The sequence below is a fragment of the Talpa europaea genome (assembly GCF_964194135.1).
Source record: "Talpa europaea genome assembly, chromosome: 11".
Taxonomy (NCBI): domain Eukaryota; kingdom Metazoa; phylum Chordata; class Mammalia; order Eulipotyphla; family Talpidae; genus Talpa; species Talpa europaea.
Window position 1 is genome coordinate 16228113 of NC_140078.1, and position 13365 is coordinate 16241477.

At 51.1% G+C, this 13365-nt stretch overlaps 2 protein-coding genes across 3 annotated transcripts; one reads left to right on the forward strand and one right to left on the reverse strand.

Annotated features, from left to right (window-relative positions):
- Nucleotides 1–1085: 1085 nt before the first annotated feature.
- On the forward strand, nt 1086–5988 carry IDH3B (isocitrate dehydrogenase (NAD(+)) 3 non-catalytic subunit beta; the record flags this gene model as incomplete). Of its 2 annotated transcripts, none has more annotated exons than XM_084248050.1 (12): nt 1086–1121; nt 1255–1335; nt 1459–1557; nt 1658–1778; nt 3487–3547; nt 3625–3757; nt 3862–3995; nt 4087–4189; nt 4275–4421; nt 4635–4729; nt 4835–4895; nt 5859–5988. In XM_084248050.1, 12 exons carry the CDS (start codon nt 1086–1088, stop codon nt 5937–5939), a joined length of 1152 nt encoding a protein of 383 aa, XP_084104176.1. In that variant the 3' UTR covers nt 5940–5988. The 2 variants fall into 2 exon arrangements, with proteins under 2 accessions (XP_084104176.1, XP_084104175.1); XM_084248049.1 differs by having other exon boundaries at nt 5552–5970.
- A 55-nt stretch (nt 5989–6043) lies between these two features.
- Nucleotides 6044–12079, reverse strand: NOP56 (NOP56 ribonucleoprotein; the record flags this gene model as incomplete). Its single annotated transcript, XM_084246633.1, has 13 exons — nt 6044–6456; nt 7152–7289; nt 7481–7602; nt 7836–7984; nt 8337–8437; nt 8592–8743; nt 8827–9014; nt 9392–9590; nt 9741–9902; nt 10547–10661; nt 11018–11107; nt 11209–11533; nt 12030–12079. 13 exons carry the CDS (start codon nt 12077–12079, stop codon nt 6085–6087), a joined length of 2163 nt encoding a protein of 720 aa, XP_084102759.1. The 3' UTR covers nt 6044–6084.
- Between the last annotated feature and the right edge of the window lie 1286 nt (nt 12080–13365).

The following is a 13365-nucleotide window of genomic DNA, read 5'->3' on the forward strand; positions in this document are numbered from 1 at the left end:
TATCATGTGTACAAAATACACTGTATGGGGATACACATTACAATATTGATGGTAATGGCCCAAACCAGAAACCACTTAAAAATTCATCAACTCAAAAAACTCAATAAGTTTAGTTCATGTATCACTCTGCAGCAAACTAAAGAGTCTGCTTATCCTCTAAGACATGGTACCTTTCATCTCTAAGGCATAGTGCTGAGTAAAAAGAGTAAGAGGAGACTACAGGTGTGATTTTTGAATTTTTCTCATCCAAGTTCCTAGCACTAATTTCTATTCATGGACACTTAAGGTGCTGTGTGAACCCCCAGGGAAGGATCTCTGTAATGGAGGATTTTAAAGTCCAGGAAACTGCCGTTTAATTCACCCAGAATCACACTGAAACCTCACATATGATCCCTAACATTATAACCTCCCTCCTCTGCTCAAGAAACTGGTTAAGATTTCAAGTGCTCGGACTGACTTGCCCACTTCCAGACAGTATCAATGAGAGATACCTTCCACAAGGTCACGAAGGCCAGTAGAACTTGCCAGGCTTCTGGAGAGAGCACAACAGCTTCACACAATGATGGTCTCAGTTACTCATTCGAGTCAACTGATATCCTTCGTTAGTCTCTTTCGCCCTGCAGACAGTCACACTGCGTCGTATCCGCAGATGTGTTTTTGAGTGTCAGGGTAGGCTCAGATTTGTGCATAAATAGTTAAAAGAATAACAAACACGTAGATACGAAAACATGAAAAGACAGATCTGCCAGAAGTGCTTCTCAATTTATCATGTGTACATTAAACTCGGGTTATTAAGCTCGGGTCTTCGTCTGATAAACACGAAATCTCATATTGCCCGTGTTATTATGAAGTTTCAACGTAAATATGGTGAGTGCTACAAAGTAACAGAAATAAAGCAATAGTGTTACGTTAACGCCCAGGGGAAGGAGTGAGAGGACAGAAGAGCATACACGAAGTAAGGAGCAGTCGGTATATAGGTTGGAAATAGAAAAGAACGCGGCAGAGTCCCCAGAGACCTACAGGAAGTCAAGGTGCCTGGCCGCGCCCGCTTGACGTCACTTCCGCCGCGACTTCTTGGTGAGAAGATGGCTGCCCTCTGCGGTGTCCGCTGGCTGACCCGAGTGAGGCCAGGGGCAGGCCGGGCGGGGGAGGGCGCGGGCGCGGGAGCGGCGGGTTTGAACCAGGTTCACTGTAGTATTCAGGGTTTGGGAGGTCTCAGGCCCGACCTCACAGGCTTGTGTCTCATTGTTGCAGGCCCTGTTCGCCGCCCCGAACCCGGGGCCATGGAGGAGTCTGTGCACCTCCACCGTGGCGCACGCCACCTCGCGGACCCAGGTAAGTGCAAATTCGTTCTGGGCCAAGTCTCTGTCCTTAGCTCCCCTAGCATCTCCTTCCCGCCCCCCTCTCCTCCCACCCCAGCTCCCGCTTCAGCGGTAGCTCTACTGGGCCCTCTCGCAGGCAGAGGACATGAAGGTGGAGGGCGCCTTTCCTGTGACCATGCTGCCAGGAGACGGCGTGGGACCTGAACTGATGCACGCTGTCAAGGAAGTGTTCAAAGTGAGTGGGCTGGGGGAAATAAGCCAGCAGGGACCATGGGGTGAGTTAGAAGTATCTTACTTGGTCCTGACCCTCTGACTTTTGGACCCGGTCCCCGAAGGCTGCTTCTGTCCCAGTGGAGTTTCAGGAATATCACCTGAGCGAGGTGCAGAATATGGCATCTGAGGAGAAGCTGGAGCAGGTGTTGAATTCTATGAAGGAGAACAAGGTGGCCATCATTGGTATGTTTAGTCTGTTACCACCCATCCATATGTCATTTGGAATCAAATGAGCAAATGTTTAAGATTCCCTGTCTACATACTGATATATTAACTCCCTAGAGTGGCCATTTTTTTCCTCTGCCTCCTTGGGGACCCAGGAGTTGAGTCATGGGGCTCATTGTAGGTCATCAAGTCTTGTGTTTCTAGAATGCCACTTCTAGCTGTCTCTTTGGTCATCTCTTCTACTTTTTCTCCTTTTTTTTTTAAAGATTTATTTATGCATACAAGAACTGGAGTACAGGTGAGAGGTGTAGGGGGTGAAAGGATTCACCAGAGACAGTAGGGAACAGAACAGGCAGATTGATTGAAATATACTGCTGAGGGGAGCAGCGCAGCGAGTCCACATGCTGCGCCATGTGGATAGCTCCCTGGCCGGAGATCAAACTTGTGCTGCAGTGGCTGTATCTTTAACTCCTTGCGCCACAAGGGACCCTGCCCCTGCAGGCCATCTGTCACACCTCCTGTCTTGGAAGGACCAGTATTATTTTGTCACTCTCAGGCTTAGCACAGAAAAGTAAACCCATTATAAGCATACCCTCAGTTTTTCTGCCTTTGTTTCCACAACACTCGTGGTCACATGACACTCTTAGTCCCCAAATATATTGCCTTAATTATGCTTTTCTTAGTTTCCTTTTCCACAGAATTATCATTGGATTTAGATCTCACCCTAATCCAGGATGTTTCCATTCAAGATCTTTATTTTATTATTTTTTAAAGATTTATTTATTTATGCATACAAGAACTGGGGTACAGGTCAGAGGTATGGGGAGTGAGACAATTCACCAAAGACAGAGTGGGAAACAGGACAGGCAGATCTCCTGAAATACATTGCTGAGGGGAGCAGTGGGCAAGCCAGGAGAGGTCTTTTGCGCCATGTGGGTTTCTCCCTGGCTGGCTGGGATCGAACTCTTGCTGCAGTGGCTGCGGTCAGCTTCATAGGTTGCGTCTTAACCCCTTGCACCACCAGGAAGGCCCTCAAGATCTTTAAATTATATCTGCAATCATTATTTTCCTAATATTTACATATTAAGGAGACTAGGGCATGAGCATATTTTGGGGGTTACTACTCAATTTACTACACTTACTTAATCTAAGATCTGGCTGAAGTACCAGTTATTCTGTAACACTTTCTGATAGTGGCAGAGGGAATTTCTTGTCTCTGTTCCTGTGCACATCATTAATATCACTCTCATGGTATGTATCTTGTCTTTCTTATTGTTTGTCTTCTCCAATGCATTGTTTGTCTCTTGAGGGTGGGGTTTTATTTTTTGGTTGATATTCAGTAAGTGTAGGTTGGAAAAAATGTCAAAACCGAAACATCAAGAAAGGTTATAGATTCTCTGGCACCATTAATCAACCTTTTAAACCCAGGCTTTTTGATAATATGACATAATCTTTGTCTTTTTAGGTTATTTAAAGTTTCAGTATAAATATAGTGACTAGAAATAAAGCAATAGGCAAATATTTCTGGTTTTGACATTATTCTTCTTTGCTCCTGATCTCAACTGCTGCAGACTGTCTTTTCTCAGTATTTCTGGCCTGCCCCTCTCTCCAGGCATTTAGGGGTCACTGATTTGGGAGTGGGAGCTGGGAGTCTGGGTTGCATTATGTCCATGATGCAATGGGAACCTGTCATCTCACTTCCCCCACCCCCACTTTGTTTCTGCAGGAAAGATTCACACCCCGATGGAGTATAAGGGGGAACTAGCCTCCTATGATATGAGACTGAGGTAGGTGGTGGGGGTCATGGGTGAGAGGGGTGTTGGGGCACCAGGCACAATGCTGATGGCTCTTACCCCACCCCCAGGCGTAAGTTGGACTTGTTTGCTAATGTGGTCCATGTGAAGTCGCTTCCTGGGTACATGACTCGACACAACAATCTGGATCTGGTGATCATTCGGGAGCAGACGGAAGGCGAATATAGCTCTCTGGAACACGAGGTAAGGCCCCAGAAACTGGGAACTGCAGGGGTGGAGGTAGGTACGAGGCTTAGTTTCTTCCCTTCTTTCCCAATGTTACCGGGCTGCTGCTTTATTCTTCCCAGAGTGCAAGGGGCGTGATTGAGTGCTTGAAGATCGTCACTCGAACCAAATCTCAGCGGATTGCAAAGTTTGCTTTTGACTATGCCACTAAGAAGGGGCGGGGCAAAGTCACAGCTGTCCACAAGGCCAACATCATGTGAGGGACTTGGCTTTTCATGTGGTAGGCTCCTGGGAAGGTAGCCTGTTTCTACTGTTTACTGAATCTGTTCCCTTTGTTCCTTGGACAGGAAACTTGGGGATGGGCTGTTCCTGCAGTGCTGTGAGGAAGTTGCTGAACTGTACCCAAAAATTAAGTTTGAGACAATGATCATAGACAACTGCTGCATGCAGGTGAGGCCCTCATGTCTGCACTCTCATGGTGCACAGGGAGGGTGGGGAGTCGAGTTCATGTCTCATGTCTGCCTCTTGCCCCTAGCTGGTGCAGAATCCTTACCAGTTTGATGTTCTTGTGATGCCCAATTTGTATGGGAATATTATTGACAATCTTGCTGCTGGCCTGGTTGGGGGAGCTGGTGTGGTCCCTGGTGAGAGCTACAGCGCAGAGTATGCAGTCTTTGAGACGGTGAGTGACGCCATCACCTCCCTCAGCCTTCTCTGTGTGCCCTTCTGACCTCAGCGCTCCCCTGAGAGTTCCCCCAAATCTTCCTTTGTGACCTTGGCCTGTTTCTGTTTCCCCACCTTTTCTCAGTGACTCTGACCTGCCTTCCCTCCCATAATGCTCTGTCCTGCATAATGTCTGCTCCCAGTGACTCTGGCTTGCCTCTTCTTTCCACAGGGCGCCCGACACCCATTTGCCCAGGCGGTGGGCAGGAATATTGCCAACCCCACAGCCATGCTGCTGTCAGCTTCCAACATGCTGCGGCATCTCAAGTAGGTCATGGCTGGGGAGGAGGTCAGACACTAAAGGGGAAAGCACAAGATGGAGGAGTGAGAAGGTGTGAGGGGAACCTTAGTTTCTTCTGTTCACGTTCACAGTCTCGAGTATCACTCCAACATGATTGCAGATGCTGTGAAGAAGGTGATCAAAGTTGGCAAGGTGAGTTTGGAAAGGCTCTGGATTCAGGGCCTTGGAACTCTCTGAGAACCTGAGTTGGGGCCTCCTTCCATCCAGGTCCTCACCCATCTGCTCGTTGATTGTCCCTTGGCTTTCTGGGCTGTTCATCTTCCTCTTGGCTGTTCCTCCCCTTCATCGCCTTTGCATTTTACTTCCCATCTGCTCTTCCCTTTCCTGCTCCATTCTTTGGCCCTTTTTTGGGTGGTCTTATTGAAGAAATTGCAATTCTCTGTGTGGGGGGATAGGGAGCAGTACTGGGGAGTGGAGCAGAGGGAGATAGCAGGCTGAGGCATTGGTATCACCTTTTCCCCACCTGGAAGCCATTCCCATATGTACCCCTCTCCCCCATCTACTTCATCCCATCTGGCTCTTACTTCCTCAAAGTCCTCTTCATCCTGTCTCAGATCACTTCGTGCTGTCTGCCATCCTGCCCAGGCTGCAGCGTAGCTTGGACAGTGGCTGTGGCTCAGTAACAGGAGTGGATGTCTGTCTTCCCAACCTGGCCACCTCCTTGCATCTCTGCTGTCTCTTCTGGTCTCACCAGCTGTCCTGGATTCCATTGCCTCCATTATTGCTGTCCTGCCTCCCTTCATGGGCTCTCTTTTCTTCCCCACCACTGTTGCCGGTGGCCGCTGTAGGTTCGGACTCGAGACATGGGCGGCTACAGCACCACAACCGACTTCATCAAGTCCGTCATCGGCCATCTGCACCCCCATGGGGGCTAGAGCCCTTTACCCCTTCCAACCTCACAAGGACCATACTACCTACACATCCCTTCAGTACAGTGGACCATCCAGAGAAGAGCCCTTAAACCTAAACCACAATCTCACCTGGGCAGAGCCTAGGTTGTCCTGGGGCTGGCTTCCTTAGGGGACTGTTGGTGGCTGGGGTGGGCATTAGGGAAGGGGCCTAGGCCACAGGGATGATGACAATTCTCCCCTACAGGTTCGAACTTCTGACATGGGTGGCTATGCCACCTGCAACGACTTCACTGAGGCCGTCATTCAGTCTGTGGCCCTCCCTTAGGTCCCACCCACACCTGTGTTAAGGTGTCAAATAAAACATGTCTATCAGCTCTTTTGGTCAAGTTTTTGGTTTTTATTGGGGTATAGGGAGGATAGGGTGGGAAACGTCACCATGGGCTACACCCCATAAGGGGAGAATGTCCCAGTTAATCTTCCTGGGATACTTTTGACAACTTTTTCTTTTTCTTGGAGCTATTGCTCTTGCTGCTAGTGGCCTCTTCAGGTCCACTGCTGAGTGGCTCCTCCTTGGAAGAGAATTTCCTCTTCTTCTTGGAGACAACCCTGTTTTCTGCCTCTTCCTGGTCACTAACAGGTTCCTCTTTGGAGCAAGATTTCTTCCTCTTGGGAAGATTTGCACTGCCAGCTGTCTCTTCAACATCACTACTAACTAGCTCCTCCTTGGAAAAATTTTTCTTTTTCTTGGGTTTGGAGGAGACAGATGTGTCTTCCATTCCATTCTCCTGAGGAGTCTCCTGGAGTTTTTGCTTTTTCTTCTTTTTGGGTCTTTCATTTGTCTCCTAGAGGGAGAAAGGGCACAAGAGCAGCATCACCCACTGTATGAGTCCTCCCCTCCTCCCTCAGACTCTAGCAACTTAAGTTGCCAGGGCAGAAAGGCTGGCGGAAATGCTGTCTAAAATGACCCAGTAGTTGGGAAAAATCTGTGATGCTTATGGCTGTAACTCTGGAAATCCATCCCACACGTGACTCCCACCTAATGGGTAGAACATGTAAGTTCATCTAAGCTCATTAACCCGAGAAGCCCACCAGGCCGGTCACAATTTGGTGTGGCCGGTCACCATGCCAAATCCACTATATGACAAGTCAAACACTGTGAAAAGTACAGGAAAGAGGATTCTGGCCTAGCACATCGCCCCATCCCCACTGTGAAGAGCTACCACATCTGGACACATGAACAAGCAGAGCGGGGATTTATACTACCCCCAGTTGAGGACTCCTGGGAAGCAGCCGAGGACAGAACACACTTGCCCGGGGAAAAAGGGTTGTGCTACAACCAGCTCTCTGGGCTCTTGAGCAAGTTCTCTCAGCTCCTACCTCCTTCCTACAGAATCAAGAGGTGGTTTAAGATGTTGCACATCCTCAATTCACTCCAGAAGCCTGGATAGGACATGACGGCTGGATGCAGCACATCCTTTTGTCCTGTTGAGAATCCCACAGCCTAGGCCCTTCACCCAGGGCTAACCTGCCTACTGACCTCCCACTCCTCTGGTGTGCTACTGCTGTTTTCTGGGGATGCGAGGGCCATCGCAGCCAGCCGTTTCTTTTCCTTCTTCAAGCGTTTCTTCTCTTGTTTCTCCAGCTTCCTAGTAATCTCAGCAGCCGCTTCCTCTGCCTGGCCAAAGAAAAGTACTGAAAAGGCTCTGAAGACCTCTGGCTCTCCAGACTTCCTTTCTGGCTTTATTGGATCAGGCTCATTAAATCAGTTTTTTTGCCTCCACGCCACAAAGTCAGGCTAAGATAGTTCATCATGTCCAACAAGCAGCTACCTGCTTTGCCCTCCCATCCAGCAAAGCCCAAACTGACCTGAACCATTGCCTCCTTCATGACATCTAGATTCTTGCGTGGAATCTCTCCAGTCTCATAGAAGGATAGACGCTCCTCAACTTGCTCTCGAAGCTTCTCCCCAAATACACTCGTGGGTACCTCTGGATGTGTGTGTAGGGATAGACAAAGCCTGTCAGCAGCCCCTAAAGGACAAACTAACCACTCCCCACAACCAGAATCCCTCTACCCTCAGCTTCACTCAGACCCAACATATCAACACTCACTAGGTGAACTGCTGTTGACGAAAAATACTGACATCATTGTAGAAGCCAAGGTACTCCACCTCCCCACTCTCACAGCCCCTTCTCACAAGTGCCAACACGCCCACCCATACCAGAGAAGCAATCGATTCGGGAGGCAATACTGCATTTGTTTGCCAGATATCGGGAGATGCGCCCTTTGTTCTTAGCAGCTGCTCGACCAATGAAAGTAGAGTGGAAAATGAGTCCGTATTTTGGGGTGTTACCCCTTGTCTTCAGAGCTCTGGGAGAAGAATATTCAGTGCAGAGTTTGAGATTAGAAATTTCGACCCAATAGCCTAGGCAGCTCCTTTCCCTCCCAGTCTCAAGTCAGTTATCAGGCCAGGCAGGGTGTCTACCCCACCTCATGCCAACCCACAGCACCCAGAGGCAGAGGGAAGGCATCCAATGTCGCTGACCTGGAAACTTGGTCCCTTTGCTGGGCCCTGGGAACCACTCAGACACCAGGACTGGCCATCACCCCATAGCAGAGGCCTGTATAGGTCAGGGAGCCCTGGTCAGCCATCACTGTGATCCCCAAACAAGCAGTGGGCACCAGAAGTGGCACCTGAATGGGCAGGTGCCCTCCCTGGTACCTGAACAGGGCCTTTTCAGCCCCAAGGATCTGCACTGTGGATGCTGGATACTTGGCGAGGTTGGTGAGACTGCCAGCATGAGCAATGAGACGCGCACCTACCTGGAGAGGGATTCAAAGAACAAATCAGAGAAGTGGACACTACCAACTCACAGGACCCTGCTTCATCTCTTCCCCACCAAACCCAAAGAGGAGACATGCTGGGCGAGGAAATAACAGTACAGAAAGGGAACACTCCTTAGTCCCCATGACGCACCGCTTCCCCAATTAGGGCCGACAGACTGGGGGCTACTTGGCTCATCTTGGATCGTAGGTAAGTATGCAGGCTCTGGCGATATTCTGACAAAGATACCACTCGACTGGAGAAGCTCTCGATGTTTATCAAGTCGATGGCGGATATGTCCATGCCTAGAAAATACGAAATGTGAACAAAGGAGAGCCAGGTATCCAGAGCTGCATGACTTATTTTGGCCGCTAAGTTCTGTACTCACCCATGGAGGACCGCGAGGCATCCAGAATAGCCTTAGCCTTGGCCCCATCCATTGTCAGCTCCTCCAGCTTCTCCAACTTTTCTTCATTCAGTTCCCTTCGGTTTCCAATGAATTGAGCAAGGCGGCAATATGTAGCATTGTCGTTGATGATCTTCACGAGCTCAGGAAAGTGGTATCCATACCACTCCCTGTAAAGAACCATGATCACCTCCTGGCACAACTGTCTTGGTTCAAATGCAACTACAGCCGCAGTGCTCAACACCTCCACACGTTGCCCATAGAAAATGGGAACAAGTAGATTTTCAACCTCCCCACAACTACATGTTCCCCCATTCACAATACAGACCAGGCAAGGGGCCTGGACTGAGGTGTATATGGGGTGAGATTACTTTGCCTCCTCTATCTATACAGTCAGTGTAAAAAACACAGCCTGTGGTAAGCACCAGGAGGCCTAGTCCCGCCCCACATGGCTCTACCCAAAGGAGCCACTCCTGAGCTCAGGATTCAAAATTTGCTAAACCACAGGTCAAAGAGCCTGCCCTGAGGACTCATCCCTGAACCTTACCTGACACGCATAGAGAAGGTATTGATGTCCTTGTCCAGCTGGTCCAGAAGGCTAATAGATTGGATGATCATATTATCTACTCGGTTCACATTAAACTTCACTTTGGCACGAGAATAGCTGTGTCCCAGGCCCAGTTGAGCTTTACAAGCAGAGAGATCAGTCAGGCCCTTTACCAGGTTGTGGAAGTGCAGTCGGACTCCTGAAGAAAGGGAGGACTGTGAGCAGGGAAGGCTGAGCTAGCTCCTGCACCCATGGGCACCAATCAAGCCAGATGGCTTCCCAGAAGCACCCTACCTAAAGTTCCCAGAAACCCCTGGAAGATGTCAAGAACATTAACAGATGATCTCACCTCGCAGGATCTCAGCTATGACACCACCAGTCTGGCAGTTGTACCCTAACTCCTCCTGTATAGCAGCACCAATCTTGGGGTCCCCAACCCCCAAGAGTACTTTTTTCTTTTTGGATGGCAGGTGAGTCTCCAGAAGTAGACGGAGGTCCTCATGAACAACACCTCAGGACAAAGAACAGAGGTCCCATTAACATGCTGAAGGATGCTTAAATCCTAAAAAATACCCTGTTCCCTCAACTGCTTACTAAGGTGACAAGTAAAAAATGGCCCTGCACAGCATGATGGGATGGCCTGCCCAGACCCCTCCCTCCAGGCTTTGCTCAGAGACATGGTGACATCAGAGACTGCACTCAGGGGATTGACAGAATCAAGTCATCACTGCAAAGCCTGCATCAACCATGGGAGGAATAGGTCTCCGGCCAGTAAGTTGTTTTTTAGGTGCAAACCTTTCTCTTGGCTTGCCTGTATCAAAACTTCCCTTTCTAACCAAGGGAACAGAGTAGCAGAGACACACATTTGATTTGGTTTAGCATAAACCCCCACCCCTTCACTTATGAATCACATCACTACATTGACTACAAGAAAATAAAGCCTACTCTCTGGATTGTACATTTGTAACATTTAGCCTCCCACAACCATGAACTCTGAAAACTATTTTATATTCTATTCTGTATGTATCAAATATCTCCCAACACATATCAGACTTTAAACAGAGTAGCTGAATAAAGGCAAATGCTACCCACAAGCTTCCTAGCAGGAACTAAATCTCTCCTCTCCCCTAAAACATGTGCGGGTAGCAGACTCACCTTCAGACACAGCATTGGCATTTTCTAAGGCAACCTGGGATGAGGCAAAAGGACAAAAGGCCACGAGACGAACGATGTTGTGGAACTTGCCCAAGCTGAGCACGCACTCCTCCACCTGGGGGACAGTAAGAGGATGAGCGGTTTCCTTCCCTGCCTCTTGCCTCTAGGGTGGAGTAAAGCAGTGGTTCTCGGCCCTGGACGCACCTGACCAACCGAACCACTGAAAAACGAACCAACGATGAGTCCTAGACTCATCAATACGGGCAGATCCTGGAGGCTTAATTCCAAACTCTCCGATGGCGATTCTAATTACGAATCCAGATGAAGGACCCCGGGCTCTGGAGCTTTCGGGTTCAGGGCACCCCCCCCCCCAACGCGCGGTCGGCCACGTGGGAGCGCGCGGTGCATGCTGGGGCCCGGGCGGTCCGAGGGGCTGCTGCGCGGCCGGGGGAGCCCACCGATCCCACCCACCTGCGGCAGCAGCAGACTGATCTCCTCCACCTCCTTCAGCGCCAGCAGCGCGTAGCCGACCGCGTGCTCGAACAGCACGTGCAGCAGCACCTGGAACGGGAGCCGGGGCGTGAGCGTAATTGAGATCCCTGCGTTCCCTTGACCCCGCTCCCAGGGCGGGCCGCGGACCGGGCGCAGGGCCCAGCCGGGGCCTCCACCGCGGCCTCGGCCTCCACCGCGGCCTTGGCCTGCTCCGCATCCCGCAACCTGCACTCACCATGGCGCCCGCTCCCAGCCCGACTCGCACTGCGGAGAGCGGGCTCTGGCGCGCGGAACCGGGCTCCGGAGGCCACGCCCCCGCGCCGCCAGCCAATCAGGGGCCGAGGACGGTACCATTCCGGGCCTCGAGAGGGGTCGGCCGGGGTGGTGTCGCCCGGAGAGCGCGCGGGTGGCGCGAGCGCCGCGCGCCGGCCTTTTCCGGCTCCCGCGGCGGCGTGGGCGGGCGCGGTTGCCGGGGACGCGCGGACGCGGCGGGGCCTGCGGGCCGAGGGTCGTCTGGAAAGGCGCCTTCGGGACAGTAGTCTTAGCCGCCTGCCTCCTTTATGTCTGTTCCGGGCGGCAGCGCCCGGTGACGCCCGGGGGTTCCGCGCGGGCCGCGGCCTCCATCTCAAACTGCTGCCGCGTCCGCTTTCCGCAGCCTCAGGCCCGCACCCCGCCCTTCGCCCCGGGGCCCCCGCCGCCCCCGCCGCCCGCGGCCACCATCCTCCCGGGAGCCCCGGGGGCGCGCCCGTCCCTCACCCGGACCCGAGCGGGGCCTGGGCGCGCTGGGCCGGCCCTCCCGGAAACGGGACCCCCCGGGTCTGGCTCGAGCCTTTAAGTTGTGTATTATTTTTTAAAAATGAGGGGGGCAGGCACTCAAGTGGAAAAGCAGTGCGAGCCCACCCCCCATGGCCGCTGCTGCCCGCCCGCCCCAGCCGCGCGCCTGCGGGGCCACGTGTTGCGCGCCCTGGTGAGTGGCCCCAAGTTCTGGCACCCGCTTAGCTCCTGGGGCGCTGAGCCGCTCCCCGCGCGGGAGGGCGGCATTTGGGCGCCCTGGCGACTGTTTTGAAATAGCTTTTCGAAACTTAAAATTCATCATAGAATTTTAAGCCCCAAACGAGTATTTTTAAGTAGTACATATCCTGGTAAAATTTTAAAACTCATTTAAAGGAGATTTTTATAACTAAAATCCAGATAAGCACATATATTTATTCTTAGTCACTGGACAAAATCAAGTACTGAGCTCGCTCTTAAAACTTGGTATGTGACACTTAATCTTAAAATCTCATAATCTCAATATTGCGTACTAAAGTGGTCGAATTCTGCTATGTGAACTCGGCCTCCCTGGTGGCCTAGGAATTATGTCTCAGTGCTGGGTCACCTGTCACCTGGGTTCCAACCCAGGCTAGGGAGCTGACCCACATAGCGCAGCAGACCTCTCCTGTGTTCCCTGCCGCTCCCCTCAGCCACATATTTCAGCAGATCTGTCTGTTCTGCTTCCCACTCTGTCTCTGGTGAATCGTCTTGTAACTGGAAGATGGGAGTTCAGGCCACCTGTCACCACTAAATGACAATAAAGTAGAGACAGGAGTTGAATCTTTAAAGTGCGCTTTAATCAAATAGCTGGCAATCTGGAAGGGGGTGGGCTGTTAACATCCTAAAGAAATCGCCTTAACATTTCATTTCCAGCTGCCATTTTTGGGGAAAAAACCCAAAAGATTTATTTATTTATGTATACAATAACTGGGGTACAGGTCAAAGGTGGGGGGTGTGCGGGAGAGGATTCACCAGAGATAGTGGGGAACAGAACAGGTGGATTGACTGAAATAAACTGCTGAGGGGAACAGCCAGTGAGACAGGAGGGGTCTGCTGCGCCACCTGGGTCAGCTCCCAGGCGGGCAGGGGACCCAACTCACTGGTGCTGAACTGTCTAGTTCAGCAGTGAGCAGGCCTTCACTGCTGCCAGGAGACTGTGATGTCCAGGCCCTGGTGCTCCTTTTTGCCCTTCTGGACACCTGGCCTCAGGCTCCTCCCAGTGTGCTGAGGCTGATCTTCAGATCGCACTGGCTCTCCACACTCCTCCAGATGGGCTGGAAAATTGATGTAGAGCAGACAGGCCGTAAATAATATGTGTGTGCAGATTTCCTGCTATACTAGCTCACTCCCTCCCTGGCCATGTCACTCTCACCCCCTGCATCTCTGGCCTACACTCCAGTTCTGCACATAAATAAATAAATCTTAAAAAACAAAGACAAAAACCCACTTATCCTGAGTCTGAATCAGTTACTCCTCATTTTAAAATGGAACTGCAAAATTCATCTATTCAGCAT